We start from the raw sequence: 22,457 nt of genomic DNA on the forward strand, positions 1-22,457 counted from the left end.
AAATATGTGATGTGTGTTTTGGGGGTTGCTGTGCATAGCCCCGTGCAGAGGGAGGCCTGGGGGTTCCATCAGAAGCCACAGAGATGCTAAGCGACTTCATCTTTGTCAGCTATCAAGACGACCCAAGTACCTAACAGCCTTCGGCTTTGGTGAGTCACACTGGGACGACATCCCTGCTCCCATCCCCACCTTACACACTGTAACACATCTTCCTGCCAAGAAAGGGCTGGTTAGGATCATTTTTACAAGAGGGGGGTGGGGGAAGATGAAGAGGAAACGGGGTAGACAATGACTAAGCCATGAACCACTGCCCAAAAGAAAAAAACCCACAAGGAAAAAAACAACCCGGAAGATCACTTCCATGTGTTGAGATGAAAGTTGCTATTAGGCACGGAGAACAAACCAGAGAGACTGCTGATAAGCTGAGCCACTCCCTCCCTTGTAAAGAATAGGCCAGAGCCAGAGAATGAAGATATAATTGTTAGGGAATGTTGTAAAGCAAGCTTCTCTCTCTCCATCTCTCTCTCTCTCACTCTCTATCTATCTTTCTCTCTCACACACACACATCCATGCACACACACACACACACACACACACACACACAGAGTGCAGCTATGCAAATAGTTTACAGCCCCGTTACCCAGAAAATACTGAAAGTCACTTTCATATACGCGTGCAAAAAGATGAAGATTACATCTACAGATCTCTTTCAATATAATGTATGGGATCACAGGCTAAGTTTTTTCCTTTTTCATATTGATTACATTTGTTTTGAGATGACTTGCAATGATGGCAATAGAAAAAATAATAAATGACAGGCAACTGGAAATACGTCAATCAAATCGAATATATACACTTATTTAAGAAACGACACTTTACTGCTTTGGTCTATTTCTCAGTGACAGTAAATATTTTCTACAGAATCATTTCCTACATTAGAAGGTGAAGAGGTTCGAGTTTTCCCTCCAGAATGATATACTTTGAACCCTTAACCCCCCAGTAGCCTGTTCAGAAACAGGGCCACGGCAGACAGAGTAAGTTAAAACGTGACCACAGAGAATAGGGTGGGCCCCTAATCTCATACGAAGGATGTGCTGGCTACTTTTATATCAACTTGACCCACACTATAGTCATCTGAGAAAAGGGCACCTCAACTTGGAGATTACCTCCCCAATATCAGGCTGTAGACAAGCCTGTATTCACTTAGTGATTGGGAAGGAAGGCCCAGCCCATTGAAGGGGTGGGATACCCCCTGAGAGGGTAGACCAGATACTATAAAACAAGCAAGCCGAGCAAACCATAATGAGCAAGCCAGTCAGCAGCACCCCTCCATGGCTCTGCATCAGCTCCTGCCTCCAGCTTCCTGCCCAGCATTCATTCCTGCCATCAATGATGAACTGTGATGTAGAGACACAAGCAAAACAAATCTTTTCCTACCCAGGCTGCCTTTGGCCATGGTGATGGATCACAGCACAACAGTAACCCTAACTAGGCGAGAAACTAGCACCAGGACAATAGGGGCTTGCTGTGATAGACCTGGACTGTGGAACCCAGGGCCAGAAAAGCCACTGACTGGCCAATGCTTGGTGAGCTGTTCTGAGGCACTTGGAAGTGTTGAGAGGAATACAGACGATGGAGGCCTGGCTTGTGAGGCTTCAGAGGGAGGCAAGGACTATTGGGACTGTTGGACATTTTGAATTAAGAATACAGCTGGGGCTGACGAATCAGAGCCATGATTAACAACAGACCAACACTACCAAAATCAAGTCTTTGCTTGGCTGGGATAATGGAGGCTGGTTCAGCTGTGGTTGAAGAATCAGCTGTGATTAAGAAGAGACCAGCATCACTGAGGCGAAATCGTCTAGGAAGTGCTGCCTCAGGGTCAGCACACGGAAGCGGTGTTAGACCAACGTGGTACACAGTGCTGGCAGCTGAACTGCGTCGTGGGTAAGAGTCTCCCAGGTTGTCCTGTGACAAAGCCTTTGAAGGAGCCCAGAAGATTGCGAATGAATCCCAGACACTGGACGCAAGAGTGATTTATCCGGTTGGGAGTTTTGGTTTTGCTATGATTTGACTGTGCCTGCACCCTGCTCCTTTCCTCTTGGAAGAAGAAAAAGCAAGCCAGCAAGTAGCATCCCTCCATGGCCTCTACATCAGCCACTGCCTCCAGGTTCCTGCCCTGTGTGAGCTCCTGCCTTGACTGTTCTCAAGGATGAACAGTGATGTCGAAATGTAATGAAAATAAACCCCTTCGCCCTAGAGTTGCTTTAAGTTACAATGTTTCACCACAACAACAGTAACCCCAATCAAGACAAATAGTGTCCTCTGCCAAGGAGGGAAGTTTAGACACAGATGTACAAAACCAGAAAGCCCTGTAAAGACACAGCAGACATCAGCTGATGCTCAGCAAACTAGAAGACCAAGAATGGACCCACATAGATCTGGCCCTACCCTGGGGTCCTCAAACGGATTTTCTGCATTCCCAACCCCACAGAACTAGACTCTAGAGCTGAGAGAAAAACACAGTCTTCATGGGATTGGGGCTTCCTACATGTGCTCCAACAGCAGGGACACACACACACACACACACACACACACACACACACACACAAATGTACCATGTGATGGCTCTGCACACGAACCACACGTCTTCCTAACCATTTGGTGGGGAACATTTGCAGAATCCATTTTCTTTTGCTCCAGATGCCCCCCAGACGTCCTCTCACTCCTTGCCCTATTTGGAATTATGTGTTTAACTTCCTGCCCAGGCCTGGCCTCACGACCACAGTATGCGATACCTTGATAGACCCATCCACTCTCTCAGAGCTCATGCACGCATGTGGTAGTGGCCAGATTCAAACAGAGACAACTGTTCCCATGCCTACAGGAGCGACCCGGCTGCACGGCAAGAACTTGAGTCTTTTGTTGGGATCGGTCTTGTGTGTGCCGTGTATTCGGATGCTGAGTTCTGTGCCCCAAGGATCAGGTTGCAGTCGTGGGCATTATATTGACCAATGTGCTGGGGCGGGGACTTGAAATGTGGGAAGCCCAGGCTGAGACCATAAGGAGAAAAGGTTGGGGAGAAGAAGGTCACCATGAGTCAGGATGGACCATGAGCAATTGGCAAAGAGAAGCTCACCCTGAGGCCACACATGCGACAAAGCATGCTGGGCAAGATTCAGACTTCAAGTAACATGGGGACTACTGCTGGGAGACTAGACTAGTCGTCAGACCTTCCCCAGTTTAGCTTGTTAATAAATTCTGATATTTGTTTATGCAGGAGCTAAATGGGAAAGAGTGGGGCGGAAATGCCCCTTCAAGTGATTTTCAATAGTCTCTCTGTAGTGCTTGGCCCAGGGAGTGCTACTATTAGGAGGTGAGGCCTTGTTGGAGGAGGTGTGTCACTTTAAAAGTGGGCTTTGAGATGCTCCTCCTAGCTGCCTGGAAGATAGTCCTCGCCTGGCTGCAGTTGGATTAAGATGTAGAACTCTCAGCTCCTTCTCCAGTACCATGTCTGCCTAGAGGCTGCCACGTTTCCCTTGGTCATGGTGTCTCTTTCTCAGCTATGGAAACCCTAACCCTGTAGTTGTAAGATGGTACAAAGCAGCCAGAAACCCGGAACAGCATCCCTAGAATGTTACAGGCCAGGGAAAATCAAGTCTGTACTGACCGCCAAACTCACTGAATCTGTTCTTTAAGCTACTGTATGGTTGGGTTTCCCTGTGAGAGGAAATTAAGTCTTTTAGCACGGCAGAGCATTTGGGGATATAAGACATTTCAAAAGACACGCATGGTAGGGGAAAAGAATGGGCACAGAGCTAGGAGATGGCTTATTTGATAACGCTGAACTCTGCAACCCACACAAAGGAAAAAAAAAAAAAGCAGGCATAGTGGTATACATTTGTAATCCCTGTTCCAGGAAGGAAGAAACAAGCAAGAACGGGAGGCTCGCTGGCTAAGCAGTGTAGCCTACTCTGTGATCTCCAGGCCAACTAAGAGAGTCTGTCCCTAAAAAAGGAGGTAGCAAGCCACTGAGGAAGACACTTTGCATGTTGATCTCTGGCCTCCACATGCACATACACAAATATGCATACACATATCATACATATCACACACATACACACATGTAGGTAGGTAGGTAGGTAGGTAGGTAGGTAGGTAGGTAGATAGATAGATAGATAGATAGATATAGATAGATAGATAAAACACCAAGCACGTCTTTGGTTAGAAGCAGTAACTGAAATTCTATGGGAGAAGTTCAAGGAACAGAAAGAACCATGATAGCAGAACCATGATAACAGAACCATGATAGCTTCAGAGATAACAGTATTTGACAATTTTACTCTTGTTAAATTCTAGTTTAAACCCTGTGGGCTTCTATGATTCCCTAGTCCAAATGATACATTCTATTTTTCTAATTTGATAAAGATGAAAGAGTCATTCAGCATACTACAGCGAGTACTCTCATGTTTAATATGACTTTCACACAGAATTCCAGGACACATAATGCAAAGTGGAACAACGTCTTTGATCTCCTCTTTAAGAAGGGTCACAATGAAGGAGAAAAACCAACCCCTCCAGACCTGGAAAACGTCTGAAAACCACCAGATGAATGGAACTTGAGTCTCGGAAACAGAAGGGTTTAAATGTTTGTTTCACACACACACACACGCACACGCACACGCACACGCACGCACACACACACACACACACACATGAAAGGTACCCCGGCAGTTAGAAGAGAGAGAGTGTGTCCCTTTACAGACACAGTGAACACCAGGCGTACCAGCTCACCCCTGTAAACCCAGCACTGATGCAGAGACAAGAGAACTGCCTTGAGTTTAAGTCCAGCCTGGGCTACAGAATAAGATCCTGCCTCCAACGAACAGATGCTCGGGAGCACCGATGTGTCACTGTGGGGAATGGGAGGGTGTGCTTAGGGGACAGTACCTCCGTGCCTTCTTCCTCTGCAGAAGAACCATGGTTCTGTTTCTGCCTGGTCCAAACACTGACATGTGCTTTCCTGTAAACTTACACAAGTTTGCTTTTTACTAAGTTGATTTTTTCCATCATGAGCTTTCAAAGGCTTTGAGGGCACCAGTCCCTCCCACAACAAACCTGAAGACCTTTTCACCTGAAGACAAACCTGGCTTATGTGCTTCTAAGTAAGAGTCCAAGCAACAGATGTGTGGCTGGATTTAGACACGGGGTTCCGTTTACACTGCTGTGTGTGTATAGATACGTGGACAGACAGACAGATACAGACAGATGGATAAACAAATATATGAATGATATATACATATATGTGTGGGTGTATATGTATACATGTATGTATATATGTTTTATATATGTATATATCTATCATATATCATATATGATGATATACATATACATGTATATTATACACATATACACATATGATACATATATACATACACGTGTACATATATACATTTATGTGTATACACACACACATATGCATATATACCAGGTCCCACGTAGTCCCCTAAAGCAGCAGGCACACTTGACTGGCTGGTTTCTGTCACTCCAGCATGCAGCCTATGACAAGTAAATCCTTTCAAAATGGAGAAACCGTTTGAGCCCCAGATGTGAAGAAGCCTGCTTTTTAAAACTCTTGGATGGAGCCACAGATGAATGATGGATTTGACACCCCTCCTCCCCCACACCATGAAAAATGGACTGTACGAAAAACAAGAGAAAGGAGACTTCCCAGCAGTCCTCTCCCCACTATTATTTAACCTCATCCACACACCCAGCTTCCTCTACCATGGCTGTCTCTCCCAATGAGCTCTCCAAATCCAGACGCGGGGTTTGAGCGCTCTGATACAAGGAAGAAAGGAATGAAAACGGTGGGCTTTGGTCCATCTTTTCAAAAGGAAAAGTCTCCTCTCAGATCAAAGACTTTCTGAGGAGGAGAACTCAAATTCATCAGGCAGCCTTCTAATTTCTCATCACCATCGTCTTCACAACTGGACCTGCGCATAGTTCTCCTTGCTATGTGTGTGACGGGCCCAAATGGCTTCACTGAAGGTCAGAACCTTCGGGGGACAGAGGAGACAGAATGGGCCTGGTGCCGACTTTGAGCAAGCAGCTCTGAAGAGACGTCTGGCATTTGTTAGAGACCTCTACCCATGTTCTGCTCACCAGAAAGAAGGACAGCGTGAGAGACGCGCACCCACCTCTAGGTCAGAATACAGTCTGAGTGGGAGCATGCGAAGAGCAGATGAACAGAACAGGTTTGTGTTGGTCTGGGTGTGAAAAATCGACACAGCATCACTGGCGCAGCCGCACATACAAGGCTATTTCCCATACATCCCCCAAGCCGGAGAACAGCAAAATGGCACTCACCTTTTGAAAAAAGTCTTCCCCACTTCGGCCTTTTCCTTCAGCTGCAGCTGTAAATAAATAAATAAAAAAAAAAATGTAACACATTTAAAATGACTTTCTCCATGTCAACGTTTATATTTAAAACCTTCAAGGACCAGGGCTGTGATCACAAAGATAAAGACCATTCTGTCCTGGCCTCATCGGGGACGCAAAATTATTGAAGCATGAGATACAAAAATCTCATCAATTACACATCCTTGTTTAAGTGGAAGAGCCATGAGAGCCTGTCTCCACGCTGAGATAGAAGCTGCCCTACCCGTCAATACTAACAAAAGTGTGAGAAGGATCCATGATCAAAGCTACAGTCTGTGTTCCCCACACTTCCCATCCGTAATGGATCCCAGGCATCTGGGCATATCCTTATACAGCCCACTTCTGAGCTGGTTAAGTTTTATGATCATGGGAACTGAGGTTTCCATGGAGGGAAACATGTATGCCTATCTTGGATATCTAGCTAGAAACTAATTCAATGTAGAGACTTTGAAAGTTTGGGTTATCTTTGGGTCCCACTAAGTCACTGATCATGCCCATGTCTGAAGCCACATCCTTGTGATGATCAGGGTGACGCCTGTTGTGATTATATTAACTTAGCAAATTGCTAGCTTCTACCAAGCCCAACCAAAGAAGGTCTTCAGCATTTGAGACTACAGCAGGTAGCAACCCATGTGCCAATATTTCCACCAATCCACTTGCAAAAGTACCTTAGAAATAGGTCTTTTGTCTGTTACTAAAAGCTCTTCGTGAAACCATTTCCTTATAGGAACACATTCCTCCAGGCAAGCTGAATCCATATTTTCAGGCCAAGTCACTTGTGTCCGACTTAAGAATAGACTTACACTCTTTGAGGTGAGGGCTGTGTCTTATGTCGATAGTTTAAATGACTAAATGCCATACTAGGACCTCAGTTCATCTCTTGCAGTACTTCAATACCCTCCCTCCACTTGCTCCCACAGCGGGGAAACGCAGCAACATAAGAATAAGCAATGGTGGTCAAGGTGAAGACCAACAGCAAACTTCATGTGGGATGAGGGGTTTGTTACGGCTAGAACACAATCTCTATAAACTTCCTGGAAGATGGAGGGGTCATTACAGCTAGAACCTCTGCCTATCTATAAGTAATCTACCAACAGGAAAGGCCAAGTCCCCCATCTGTGTCCTGAAATACCCTGTGACCTGGCATTGTAATTGGCTTGTAGTGATGAGCAGAGAATTGGAGAGGAGAGAAGAGACTTAGCCATCAGCACAGGGTTAATCATGGTTATCACAGCCCCCAAGCTGAATCTTTCTAACATAGATGCAATGATGTAGTAGTGATGACTGGACAGGCAAAGACTCAGAAGCATGAGCACCAGCTCCTGGATGTTAAAGACCAGAAGGTATGGTGACCCATGCTCTGTAGCATGTTTGTATGTGTTTATGCACACGCGGGAATGTATATATGTGAATACATGCATGTATGAATGTGTCCACATGGCCATATGTATACATGTGTAATATGTACAAAGATATAAGTATGTGTATATGTGTGCATGTATTAGTATTTGCATATGTGGGTATGTGTTTGTATGTATGTGTATATGCGTATATGTTTATGTGCCCATGGATGCACATGTGTGTTGACATGCTCACAGAACTTGTTAAATAACTAAAGATGCAAGAAGTGTCCCCTTAAGAAAGACACTTGTGATTAAGTTGTGACAAGCACCTACTGTGAATCTCACAGGTGGGAGAAACAACTGATAAAGTTTACATTCTTCTTTCATCAACTGAAATTTCACAACTACTTCTATGTGAGTGCTTATTTCTTTTAATCAACATTCCTTTTATCAAAACAACAAAACAGAAAACATGTTTCTGGGGTTTCTGAAGACAATTAGATAAAATAAATGAAAACAGGAGCTAAAAAAGAAATACGAGAATTCTATCTAACGTGTGGTGGGGTTGAAATAATAGAATAGAGATACTCATGTCCTAACCTCTGGGACCTGGGATGATGTAACAGAGGGAGGAAGATTGCCCTGGGTTATCCAAACAGGTCAATATCACCACATCCTTATAATGATGAAGCCTGAGGATCAGAATACAACCTGACATCGTGACAGTAAGGGAACAATACAGAGGTCAAAAAGGAGAAATATTTGAAAGTGGAGGTGGAGGCCACATGTGGCATCCAGAACTGGAAGTCCAAGAAACGCAGCCTCTGAGGTGACATGGCCCTGCTAAAACCTTGAGTTTCAGCCCAGAGTGATCCATTGCAGACCTCTAGCCTCAGAACTGTAAGATGATGAATGTCACCTGCACCAGGCCAATAGAATGGTGGCAGTTTGTTGCATCAGCAATAGACACTAATCCCTGAAGCCAATTCATTTACACTCCCTTTCTGCACCCATCCTGTACAGTCAATGCACACTCAGCAGACCCGGCCACAGAGAAAGCAAAGCCTCTGTGGTTTATTCTGTGGGGTCAACTGCCAAACGTGGAGACATAGCAATACTAAAGCACAAGCACACACCCACACCCACCCACCCACACACACACACACACACATAAAATAGTAAAATTTGATTTCAGAACAACTGGTCGACCCCAGCTGGAGGATCTGAAGGGTTTCCTCACGCAGGATAAAACTGACAGCCAAACCTAAGGATATTTACCAACCAGCAAATGTCGTGGAGACATTTCAGGCCAGCCAACTCTTGAGGAAAGTCCTTACTTGAGGATAAGAATAGTTGAAAAGGGGGCATGCTCACTCACTGACACCTTCATGGAAATAAAGAAGAAAGTATGACAAGATTTGAAAGAAATCTAGTGACATCAAGGGGGTTCCCGTAGGGAGAGAAGGTTGGGCATCCCAAATATTTTCCAAAACCCACACTGGGGAAAAAAAATGCTCTTTCTTCAGAGCAAGTATCTGCAAGGGTCAAGTCCCTGAGGCAAAGGCAGTCTAATTCTACCACAGATGTTCCCTTCAGGATACTGCTCTCCTCAGATCCAGCTCACCATGACATGACCTCAAAACCCCTTTCAAAGAACACCAGCAAGGAAATTTCTCTAATTGGAACCAATATATGATGACTGAGTAGGACACTAAAGTTAAATCAGAAACACATATTGCTAGCACGTTGTTGGGGTTTGAAAAGGAACAGCAGGGTAGGGAGCCACAACTGGATGTTCACTGGTATCAAAGATCACTGCCCTTTTTGACTCTGAAAGTTTCTGTAGAACACCACCCCCCCATCCCAGTCTGTAAGGGGTACAATCTAAGGCCACAGACACAGGCATGAACCTCAATTAAGAAACCCCAGCTATGGCCAACTTGTCCCTTCATACAGATACCTAGCCTGAAGTTTAATAAACACAATAAGAGGCTAACGATTGACAGGTAATCATAAAAATGAACAAAATACACTATCATTAAATTTATTGCAGCAAACAGGGTCCAGCAATACATTATTGTGGTACTCAAGCCTCTTGTGAACTGCTGCCATGCGTGTGTGAGGTGATAAAGCCAGGTGGATGTCGTGGGCCTTGTCAAGAAACTTTAGGCTACTGCTTAAGGGTCCTTGAACATAAGCTTTATGGAACCATCAGTCTACAGGATAACTGAGAGATGGAGGTCACAAACATAAGGTAGTTGTGTGGATACATCAGACAAAGGGATTATTCATATACCAAGAAGGCTCGTGCCACTCAGACTGATATGTTTAAAAGGTAATCAATTTCTAAAGTATTCCATGTAGTATTTTCAGATCATAGCTAATCAGTAATAACTGAAATTATACCAAGGGAAGCCAGCTGTACAGAAAACTACAGAGGAGCCTACCTTTTCTTAAATTCTGATGTGCGTGTTTCCTAAGCTCCTACAGTCAAGGCAAAACACCCTGGTTGGATTCTTGGACAGATCACTGTCTCAGATGCCACTTCAGGTTCATCTGTGACTGATACATTTTTTAGAAATATCTGTACTTTAGCCTGAGGTTGCTGGACCTCCTTGAGGATTTCTACTGACTCCGTGAGAAACACATCTGTCAAGGCTGTAAAAGTCAAGACAGAACAGCATGCCCTGCCTTCTCATCTCTCAAACATGGATCCTTCAGAGTTCCAACAGGAGAGTCTGGCCTCTCAAATGCACCCTACTACGTTCTCAGTATGAAACCCCCCCAACTCCCTCCCAAGAAGTCACAGTTTGAGGGGAGAAGGGTGAGATCAACACAGAATGTTTTTCTCAATGGAAACTCAAGACATTTGACACACTGAGTCCACAGACCTGTGATAAAACAGAGATGGTTACTCTCAATCCACAAATATCTGGGTCCTATGCCAAGGACAAGAAACAGCCAAGCCCCGACCCTTATTCCGCTTACACCCCTGACCATGCTAAGAGCCGAAGCCACCCAACTAGTGAGGCAAAACCAGAATGACAACTTAGCTCTACCAACAACCTTCCCAGAGACCTTTGCATACTGCCAGTACTGTCCAGATTAAACTTTACATGAATTTGATTATTTCTCTTCTTGTAATAGAAGCTACATCCTGTTCTCTCCCCGCCACGCCACACCCCCCACTGGGAAGCAGGACAGCTAAGCTACTACTATCCCTGACAAGGAAAGAGGACTTCAGGAGGACCACCAGAGAGCTGGATTCCAAGGGGAAAAAGAAGAAACACAATACTATCTTAACCCAAAGCATTTCAATATGTTTGGACAGGAAAGTGTTGCCTATGAAATAAACCGACCTATGTTCTATGTTGTGCAGTTTGCTTGACCACTGAAGTCCTCTTATATTCTGCGGGGAAACTATTCTCCCTGAAGCTTAAGCCTGCAACCTTACATGCTAAGACTTCTTGGTCCCCTTCTCCCACAATAACATGGAACGTGCATCACAATTTAATGTTATTTTTATTTTTTTTCCACCAATCTTTACAATATGACTCTGGCGTGATGTTCCAAGGCTTACTTCTCTCGGTTTTGTAAAAACCTTGGCTTTTTCCTGCCAATGAAAGCAGCCATCTCCCTCCTTCCTAACACACAACTCCAGGATCAAATTCCTTCGATACTACTGAAATATGGCTGGCTAAAATGTGCAGGCAAGGAGTTTTGTGTTTTGAGCTGGACAACTCGTTTTTATGTATATTATAGTTTCTCCAGGGCTCTGCCATGTTTTATTTCATATTTTTTGCCTCACAAGAAATATGGGATGGCACAGTCCCTGCCAATAAAAATGGGAGAGGTTGAAACAGGTGTAAACTATTACCAGAACGGCCCCCCAACTCCAGAGCACTCCTGGGTAATTACTGAATTAAAGGGGGTGGGGGTTCTTTTTTAAAGCCTTCCTAGGGCTCAAGGAAACTTCTGTTTAAATATCTTTTTCCTTTCCAACTGTTTTTCTTTCATAGCATTTGATGCTTCATGGACCTAAGTCTAAAAAACGCAGGGATGAGGAGTTTTAGATTTAAAACATAATATGAAGTATCTTTCAACGTTGCCTAGACAAACAATGAGATTTCCCTGAAAAAAAAAAAAAAGAAAGCTTAAATTAAAAACAATAACTGTACTTCAGCAAGATGGCTTGGAGGGTAAAAGTACTTGCCACCACTCATCAGACCTGAGTTTGATCCCTGGGACCCACGAGGTTGAAAGAGAGAAAGAACACACATAAGTTGTCCTTTGACCTCTACAAGCATGCTGTGGCATGCACCACACACACACACACACACACACGTACACACACATACGCACACACACGTACACACACATACGCACACAAATAAATAAACGTAATAATTTTTAATAACTGTAAAATGATTTTTTTCAAGTATATACATTCATTTTCCTTTTCACGTGTGTGTGTGTGTGTGTGTGTGTGAGAGAGAGAGAGAGAGAGAGAGAGAGAGAGAGAGAGAGAGAATATATGGAACTGTGTGCCTGATTACGGGTGAATGAATACCACATCATACGTATGTAGGTCAGAGGACAACCTCAGATGTCAGTCAGCTTGTTTCAGGTAGGGATTTTTTGAGTCTACCACACTAACTCTGAGGTCTTCTGAGGAAGCCTCTGTCTCCCACAGGGGAGAACTGAGATGACAGATGCATACTACCCTGCCCCTGGTTTACATGGGTTCTGGAAATACGAATTCAGGTCCATACACTGCACAGCAAGCACTTTACCTACTGAGACAGCTCTCCAGCCCCATTTTCTAAATCCATCTCACTAACTTTTGTTTTATTGCTTTTTTTTTTTCACTTTGAGCACACGTGCAACAATGTTGCTTTCTGGTTGCCACACAAACTGTTGCCGTTCGGGAAGCAGGACTTTTGCCTGAGATGTTTATAAAATAATTACCAATCATTTTAATTTAGCCATGAAAAAAAGAGTATCATACATTGTACTCCGCATAGTAAGCCATTTCCAAAAAACTTCCCCCCCGGAGCTAGCCAGTTCTATTGAAAGGGGAATGAGATGTAGTTGAGACTACTACCAGAAGAGAAAGGTAAACACCAACCCAGCTACAAAACCCGTAACCTACAACAGTAACCTCCTACAGATCTACTGGTTCAACTGTGGCGTAAAATCGGACTGAAGGCCCACTCCATGAGATGAAACCCACGGCTGACACTGCTAAAATGGCCCAAACCATTAGACTAACTAGGTCATTGGCCCTAAGGGAAAATCTGCTACAATTTCTGCAAAAGAAACACAACACTAAAATGACTCCTGGTGTCATATGGCTCCACCTATATAGATCAGTGCCTTGCTCAACCCACATCGGAAAAGCTTCTAACGGCGGACGGCAGTTAACACTGAGACCCACAAGTAGACAATGTACAGAGAAGAAGAGACTTAGAAGCACTCAGCCCTCAATGGGATGTCTTCAGCAAACCCTTCCCCCCAAGGGTCAGGGAGCTAGGCAGAAGAGGGAGTGGAAACCTTGTACGGCTGAGAGGCGATGGGGATGCCAAGTAACCCAGTATCTTCCAGATAGAACAGAAGTGACAACATAGCAACTCAGATGCCATGGTAGCGTGCATGGGGTCTTCACAAGAAGACAGGGACGTCCAGTCCCAACCAAGAAGCTATTTCCAACTTACATCCACTTGCAAAGAGAAAATCAATTTCCTCCAAGGAAGTCAGGTGGTTAGGGGTGTGAGGAGATTCTGAGAGGGATGGGAATCTGAGGGATGGAAAAAATACGATCAAAATATTATATATATGTGTGTGTGTGTGTGTGTGTGTGTGTGTATGTGTGTGCATATATATGTGTGTGTATATATATATGTATATATAAAACTTTTAAAAAAGGAGAAATCACAGGATGGTGGCCATCTTGTCTAAGAATGTGCACATGAGCACAAAGAGAAACACACACATGTAATTCTGTGTGTATGAATGGTTAGGAAAGCACAGCAAGTAAGCTCAAAATGCTCACGGTTGTTATCTGAGGGGTAGGAACGTTGTCAGTTCTTGGAATCTTTTAGAAAAAAAGCATTTAAATAACTTGGGTCAGTTTTTTGTTTGTTTGTTTGTTTGTTGTTTGTTTGGAATAAAATCATTCTCAAATCTACCTTCCTACTTAAGAGTGAATCAAGTTATTGCTACTACTGGCTTGTGGCAGTATCATTTCAGCATAGAAGGCAGCCAGGAAAATATATGAGACAGAGACTAATTGAGGAGGTGGGACCGACCGCGCCATACCAGAGGAGCACAGTGGAAGCTGAGAGCATCTTACCAGACCTGGGTCCCAGACCTGCTGGTATTTTCAAGACTGAAGCACTGACATTACTGAGATCTCGGATGATAAAGGTTTTATGTAGCCCTGATGGAAAGCATGCATGCCCTCCCCAGGCCCCAGTTTTGTGGGAAAGATAGTAAAACAGATGGCCCCTCTGCACAGACCTTCCGATATGCCTGCAGCACATTTGTTTCTGATTTGAAACAAGTTGACTTGCCCTATTGTCATGTTATTGCAAACCAGAAGAAATATAAACTTCAGCCCATTAAACAGCCATCCACATAAAACTCTTAAATGGTTTCATGGCTGTAGGTTGGGCTAGACATTAAAGAAATGGACATCAATGTTGCATGCTTCATTCAAACTGCTCCGATTCCTCCTGCCTGCCCAACAATACCAACAAGCCCTTGTCTTCGCTCTTTCAAATGTCCCCAGGAGTCTAAGACAACTACAGCCTGGGTTTCATGATGCCGATTCCCACCATTTGGAAATGTTTGTCTTAGTCCTTTCGAGCCTGGGGCTGTGCTTGCCATTTGAATCTTTCCAGTCCTTGTTGGATAACACAAAAGTGAATCACTATTCTCTAGAGTGCTACTGCAGAGTGGAAAGATGATGTTCATCTCTGATGCAATCCCCAAGTTTTATAACCATATTAACAAGGTTGGGGATCCAGTAGGTGAAATCAGTTTTACTAGTAATATGTTTAGTCTTCTATATAAAGGTCTTATCACTTCGGACACATAATCCAACATCAGTGAGACTTTTGTTTGGCTTTTGTCTTCCACTGTCTTTAAAGTCCTCTGTTTGCTCTCTTCATTCTGTGCTTCAGAACTCTCAGACTAGGTGTCTCACGTGCTCATAGCCACATGTAGCTAGTGACTGCTGGGTGGGACAGTGTGGCTTGACCAGAAGGCTGTGTAAGTTCACTGGGGGATGCTAGGTGTCCAGAACTCTGTGAAACTTTACAAAGGCAATGAATACCCTTTAGCTATTGTTGACAAAATTGTTTGAACTAGACTGATATACAAATACCCAGAGTTGGAAACCAGTGTCAGCTGGACTCAGCAGTGCTTTAGGAATGACGGAGGTAAGAACTGAACCTTGACATAAGATTTTGCCATGACCCAAGCTGTGGTTGACCAGTTGGACTGAAATTCCATTGCTGAGTGCTGGCATCACAAGTCCACAAGTCAAAGCACAACGGAATGACTCTGAGCAGATGCTCCCCCAATTACTAAGAAGGTTCATGTTAATCTGTTGACATGTGTGTATGTACCATGTGCTCACATTTTTTGAGAATATCTATTAGCTTACATTTATAACAATCGGTGTTTTCTGATACAAAATCTTGTAGATAATAGAGAATTTTGGATTCTGAGTAGAGAAAAGCAATCACTGAGACTCTGACCAGAACTAGGATATCAGCAAGGCTTCATTGCCCACAAGAAATTGGATGTATTATCCATATGTTGAGTAGTATAGTGAGCCACCTCAAAAAAGCCCTAGTGGTCCTCAGTGGCTCAAGTGGATCAAGACTCCTCCAATGACTTCCATAGTCTTTGCCATTGCTCTTACTTTTATTAAAATACTTGGTTGAAAATGCAAATTATATATATATATATACATATATATGTACATATAATATATCATTGAAATAAAATTTCTACAACATATTCTGATCACAGGTTGCCCTCCCCCAATCTGATCCTCCCCACCCTCAACCCACCCAACTCCACATCCTTTCTTCTTCTGTCTTTAGAAAAAAAAACAAGCCAACAAAAAGAACCACAGTAAAACTTTTTTAAAATGATAAAATAAACACAAAGAAAAAGCTCAAGAAATGCAATATAAAAACACAAAAGCAAAAAGGCGGAAAGGCCAGTAAGACAAAAATATCCCAAACAAAACCATATGAGAAAAACAGTCCTACAAAAATACCATTGAGTTCATTCTGTGTTGGCCATGTACTGCTGGGCATGGGGCCTACCCTAAAATGTGGTTTATATACCCAGTAAGACTCCATTTGAGAAAATCAATTTTTCCTTTCCAAGCAACACAGCAACTGGAGATAGCTTCTGGGTTAGGGGTGGGAGCTTGTATCCACGTTGCTCTCCTCAGCCCTGGGACCCTGCCTGGTCTGCCTTGAACCTGTGCAGGCCCTGTGTGTGCTGCCATAGTCTCTGTGGGTTCGTAAGTGTGGTAAGTCCCACGGTGTCCAGAAAACACTGCTTCAGGGAAAAACAACTTTAAAAATAGCTTCAGTGGGTATCTGAAGTTACTGGAGCCATTCTGTTGCTTACCTATGCCCCTGGCCCAAATTCCCATGGACTAACAATTCATCTCCTTTCCTCTCATGTTCTTAGCCATAGAGGTAAGAAGACAAGCAAAACATAAAAGGGGGTGGAGAAGGAGACTGGGGCTAGGAAGAAAAGGGGGTGAGGGAGAGGAAATAAGACCAGGAAGAAAGAGGAGATAAGAAGGAGAAGGGACTGGGGAAGAAAAGGGAGAAGAGAATATCTTTATTTCCAATTAATATTATCAGAAAGGAGATAATGAACACCTGCAAAACAATTTTTTTTTTTTTTTTGGAAAGAGGGATACTTTTAAATGGGAATGTCCAAAGAACAAGAGAAATTCTTTACATTCAAATATGTGTGATGGTTTGCATATGCTTGGAGTAGGGACTCGCACTATAAGGATGTGTGGCCTTGCTGGAGTAGATGAATCACTTGTGGGTATGGTGCTTTAATACCCTAGTCATAGCTGCCTGGAAGTGGGTCTTCTCTTAGAGGCCTTCAGATGAAGAGATAGAACTCTCAGCTCCTCCTATACCATGCCATGCTCCTGCCTTGATAATAATGGACTCAACCTCTGAACCTATAAGCCAGCCCCAGTTAAATGTGGCCTTGATCATGGTGTCTGTTCACATCAGTAAAACCCTAAGACAATATGGAAACAGTACAGTTCTACTGGTGTGTGTGTGTGTGTGTGTGTGTGTGTGTGTGTGTGTGTGTGTCCCAACCAAAAAAAAAAAAGAAAACCTACATGAAACAGAAAAATATTGGTTAAATGTCAGTCCAAGAGTCCATAACCAACTGTATGTTCCTATGAAAACACATAAAATAGTAACTGGCTGAAAAATCAGATAGGATAGACATCCTCCAGGATAAAGTGGTATCCCCCAGTTTGCAAGGCTGACTATATTTACAACTGAATGAAAAATTGCTCAAATAAAGGCATATGCTTCTGAAATTTCATAATATCTGAAAGAGAACTTGCCTTAAAAGCTTCCATGAAGACCAAAAACCAACAAAACAAACAAACAAAAAACCAAAACCAAAACAAAACAACAGTCATAGGCAATTAGAATGGAATCAGAACCCTCATTTGAGCCCTGGGAAGTTTCATGATGGCGAAGAAAAGCCCTAAGTGCTAAGACCAGACAATGCTCAACCCAAAATTCCTTACTGGGCTGAAGTCTCAGCAGAGCATCTTTGGGCTTACAACGTTGACAAAGAAACAAAAGAAAACAGAAATCTTCTTCCTGAAACTCTCTCTGGTAGCATTTGCATGCTCCAAGGTGAAGGAAGGAACCGAGAGCGTCCAGGACGTTTCCTTGACTCAGAAAACTTGGAACTGAATAAAGAAAGGTTTGTGGGAGAGCTCTCGAAGACAGAAGCAAAATCTCCAAGTCTCAAAGGGGCTGCAATGAAAGGCAGCCCAGAAGGAAGGGGGTAAAGAAAGGTGGTTGGAACTTAGCTCAGTGATGGAGCTCTTGATAGCAAATACAAGTCTCAGGGTTCAGTCCTGAGTGTGGAGAGAAAATAAGGTCACAGATGTTAAAGTAAAAGATGAGGAGGAGCGCCAGGCGGTGGTGGCGCACGCCTTTAATCCCAGCACTTGGGAGGCAGAGGCAGGCGGATTTCTGAGTTCGAGGCCAGCCTGGTCTACAGAGTGAGTTCCAGGACAGCCAGGGCTATACAGAGAAACCTTGTTTTGAGAAACAAACAAACAAAAAAGATGATGAGGAGCATCAGGCTTCAAGAAGGCAAGTTGTCAGTGATATAGAAAGTTTTTTTTTTTAAAGTAACTGATTTGTTATCTGATGACAAACTATGTGGGAAAGGATAAATCTAAGAGGATTTAGAGTATGTGGAAGGAATTTGTGTTAGGCAAAATAAAAAAAAAAAACTCAACCTGTTAGAGCTGCAGAAAAATAATAAGGCAATTACCAATTCAAGAAAAAACAAACTTCTGACAAGAATATGGTACTTGTATATTTCTTCTTGTATATAACTTCTGACATGTTCAGGTAAAAACAGAAAAGTGTAAATGCTGAATACAGATTTAACTAAGCTTGATATTCCATTGTACTGAGAAAAAAAAGTGGGGGAGAGAAAGGGGAAACTGGATCCTATAAGAAGACATCTACCTATAAGAAGACATCTCCTATATAATTGAAGACATCTAACTAACAAATGGGTGGAAGCTCTACATATAAGCGATTCAGAAAATAGACAGGTAGGAGGCCCAAAACAACACAGACAAAACATGATTGGAACTAAGAAACAAGACATCGCAGGAAAAAAAGACATTACTGTCCCATAAACCACTTTATACCATCTCATTTTCAAATCCCTTGGGTATTGCTGGACGATGATTTTACTATACTAGCCTAGGTTAGCTTAGGATTCAAAAAGAAAAAAAAAAAGCAGTACCTTATCTCTCCTAACTATGTTTAGGCTCGAATGCTCTCTTGCAAGAATTTGTTATGTCAAATCCTCTCCCTGGAATGTAGGATTAGAATTTGGCACCTTTGGAACATGGTCAGATCCTGAAGGTGGCACTGTCATCAAAAAGATTAGTGACCTTATAAAACAGAACCCTGGACAATCCCTCAACTCTTCCGACACTTGAAAGCCCAGCACAAAGGTAACCCCGATGAAACAGAAAATAGGATCTCACAAGAAACCAAATCTGGAGTCTCCTTAAGTTTGGGCTTTCCAGTCTCCAGAAGTCTGAGACTAAACCTCTGATGTCTACAAGCTACCTACCTAATCAATAATACTCTGTAATATGTACTCAAACTAGCCAAGACACCGTCACAACTACATATTCTAAGTAGAAGGTGGAATGTTTGAGCCTTTATAGACCATAAAAGTTAAACTAAACTTTTGGTTAATCTCATTCTTGACCTTGTGTTATGAGTATTTACATTGTGTTTTTGAAGAGTATGAAGTTCAGTGCCACAACTATCACCCAACAACTAAGACTCAGATCAGCTTCCTATAACGCAGCCAAAGGTTCCTCTCCACAGAATCTACATTATGTCCTCACCTCGGGACATGAAGGAACATGGTTACTGAGATGCCAAGGAGTTAACCTGAGAACATCCACCATTCTCCACAGGAAGGCCATGAGGCCTCCGGTGTGCTCGGTATAAAATATTATAACATTAAAAAAAGAAAAGAAAAAAGAAAAGCCGGGCAGTGGTGGCACACGTCTATAATCCCAGCACTTGGGAGGCAGAGGTAGGTGGATTTCTGAGTTCGAGGCCAGCCTGGTCTACAGAGTGAGTTGTAGGACAGCCAGGCCTACACAGAGAAACCCTGCCATTTGAGACTGAGGAGTTATGTAGAAATCATTTTTGCTTTAACAAAGAACTGTTTCCAGCTCTAAACGTGCTCCCCTCTAAGCCCGCTCCCATGCTCTGCCTCATTGGAAGGGCCAGTTCTGGGATGGCCAGGCAGGTGACCAGCAGAACTGGGGGACATCCTCCACTCCAGAAGATCATGTCCACAACTCACAGTCACGTGCAGTGGCTGAAATCAAAGGTGAGACTGGTAGCCATCCCACATGGACCTGGCTACTGTCCCAACAGGCTCCGCTTCAACCTCCTGAGAACCGTGGCTTTGCATAATCGAGCCACTGTACATCAAGGCAAGCCCACTCAGAAGCCCTACGCAAACATTCAAGGGATCTCATTTCCCAACCTAAGCATTTTGTGGCTGGTAAATCATGAGCCTATTTATATAAAATTATACAGACCTCCTCCACTTGAGATGTTTAGGTTAAAAAAAAAAAGATGAAGGTATGAAGGACTAAGCCATCAACTTATATCTCTAAAAAAAAAAAGAAATCATTTGCTTTGGTTCAACCAGCTCTGAAGCTCACATCTGATTACAATTTAGTCCATATAAAGCCCTGCTGTGTTAACATGAATTTGTTTTTCATTGGTAGGTAGAAGAATCACCTTTAAATGTGGTTTCCATCTCAAATAAAGGCTAGAGAGTAATTTTAGGGTAATAGTCTTTGGCCTCAGATAAAAGTCGGAACAGGACATCATTACCTCCGTTTCCTGACAAGCATGTGTGTGTGCATCTACGAAGCACACCTGGTGGTCATAGCCTAAGCCGTAAATGCATTCTGGTTCCCGGAATTGTTAGACTCTATCCCAGAGTCAGACTCTATCTGGATTAAGATATATCCACCAAAATTGCAGAGTGCCTTGGCAGTGTGTATTTGTATTCCTGGATGGTTCTGTGGGCTGCTGTTAACACGGTTGAAACTTGTTTTTCGTAAGTTCAAGGAACTCAGATGTCAAAGGTACAGAGTATCCATCTGCCCCAGGATCCTCAGGCTTTCCTGGAAGCTTAATGGTGGCTTTCTTTCCTGCCAACTGGCAATAACCTATAAAATTCTGGGTGTTCAACTCTGCCGTTCTCATTCTGAAACACATAGTAATTAAAATAATAAGGTAAAAATAATACCTCTTCTTGGTCATCATTCCAGTTTTGTTAAGTTGGCTATCATCTGGATCTAGGGGTTCTTGAGTTAAAATCATCAGCCCTGGCTAACAGTGATGAGGTGGAGGTTAAGTTAAAATCGTCAGCCCCAGCTAACAGTGATGAGGTGGAGGTTTTTTAAAGAATGGAGCCTGGTGTATGAGATCAGGGCCTTACAGACATATCCTTCGAAGCACAGTCTCTATTCCCATCTCCCTTCCTTCCTGGTCTCTGGAATGTGAAGAGGTTCACCTCAGCCCTGTGCTCCTCTCCACGATGCTCTGCCTCAAGCCCAAAGCCATGGGGCTCAGGGACTGCGTAGTGAAACCTCGGTCAAAACCAGTATGTCCCCGGGGTGCTGAAGAGCTGCCTAGCGCAATCTGTTAATTTTGGAAATATTTAAAAGGCAGTTCTTAGCCGGGCAGTGGTGGCACGCAACTTTAATCCCAGCACTTGGGAGGCAGAGGCAGGCGGATTTCTGAGTTCGAGGCCAGCCTGGTTTACAGACTGAGTTCCAGGATAGCCAGGGCTACACAGAGAAACCTTGTCTCGAAAAAAAAACAAACGAACAAACAAAAACAAAAACAAAAACAAAAAAGGCAGTTCTTTTTTAGATTCTTTTCTTTTCCTATTCCTTCCTTTTCTTATTCATTTTATGTGCCTGGGTGTTTTGCCTGCGCATTTCCAGTACACACGCAGTGCCCTCAAACACCAGGAGAGGGTGACAGGTCCCCAGGAAGTGGAGTTAGAGGCATTTGTCAGTGGCCACGTGGGTTCTGGGAACTAAACCCAGGTCCTCCGGAAGAGCAGGCAGTGCTTTTAAAAGATGAGCCGTCTCTCCAGCTCTGAAAAGCAATTCTTGAACTCACACTTTTTAGATAATGTGATCTCCCAGGGGATTGGATCAAGGTGGGGGGTTATTTCATGATGCATGCAGCTCTGAAATGTAATAATGTCATAATCAGCAATAAGTGGTGTCCATTTAATGGCATACATGTGATACACAGGCATCTTGTAGGCTCATTTAGACTCTTAACAGGCATGACTTACTTCTCTGTACTTGACCCAATAATTCTACTGCTAGGCAGCCGGGCTTCAAAAATGAAAAATTTATTGGCACCGATGTATTCATCTGACAAATATATAGTCAGTAAAAGCAGAGAGGAAAAAAATGATGTGAGAATTAAGAATATTTAGTTTTAGGCCAATGGTTCTCAACCTTCCTTATGCTATGACCCCCCACCACCACGAAATTATTTTTGTCGCTACTTCACAACTGTAATTTTCTACTGCTGTGAACCATAACATAAATACCTGATACACAGATGGTCTTAGGATAGTCCTGTAAAAGGTTCATTTGCTTCCCCAAGGGGTCGTGACCCACAGATTGAGAAGCACTGATTTAAGCCCTTATTCAAACATTTTTATGGCAATTTAAGAAAATGATATACTAAACTACTAAAAAAAAAAAAACTAAGCATAATATTTGGAGCTCATAAAACTAAAATATGATTTTAATGATTATCCTTTACA

General features: G+C 43.2%; 1 protein-coding gene across 3 annotated transcripts in view; it reads right to left on the reverse strand.

Moving 5' to 3' along the window:
- Nucleotides 1-22,457, reverse strand: part of Bicc1 (BicC family RNA binding protein 1) — a 228,400-nt gene that overhangs the window by 146,264 nt on the left and 59,679 nt on the right. For all 3 annotated transcript variants that reach the window (XM_031348533.1, XM_031348532.1, XM_031348534.1), the window contains exon 2: nucleotides 6,370-6,416. In XM_031348533.1, coding sequence (XP_031204393.1) covers nucleotides 6,370-6,416 — 47 coding nt within the window. The remainder of the gene's footprint in view (nucleotides 1-6,369; nucleotides 6,417-22,457) is intronic.

This window comes from Mastomys coucha, unplaced genomic scaffold, assembly GCF_008632895.1.
Source record: "Mastomys coucha isolate ucsf_1 unplaced genomic scaffold, UCSF_Mcou_1 pScaffold3, whole genome shotgun sequence".
In the NCBI taxonomy this organism is placed as follows: Eukaryota; Metazoa; Chordata; class Mammalia; order Rodentia; family Muridae; genus Mastomys; species Mastomys coucha.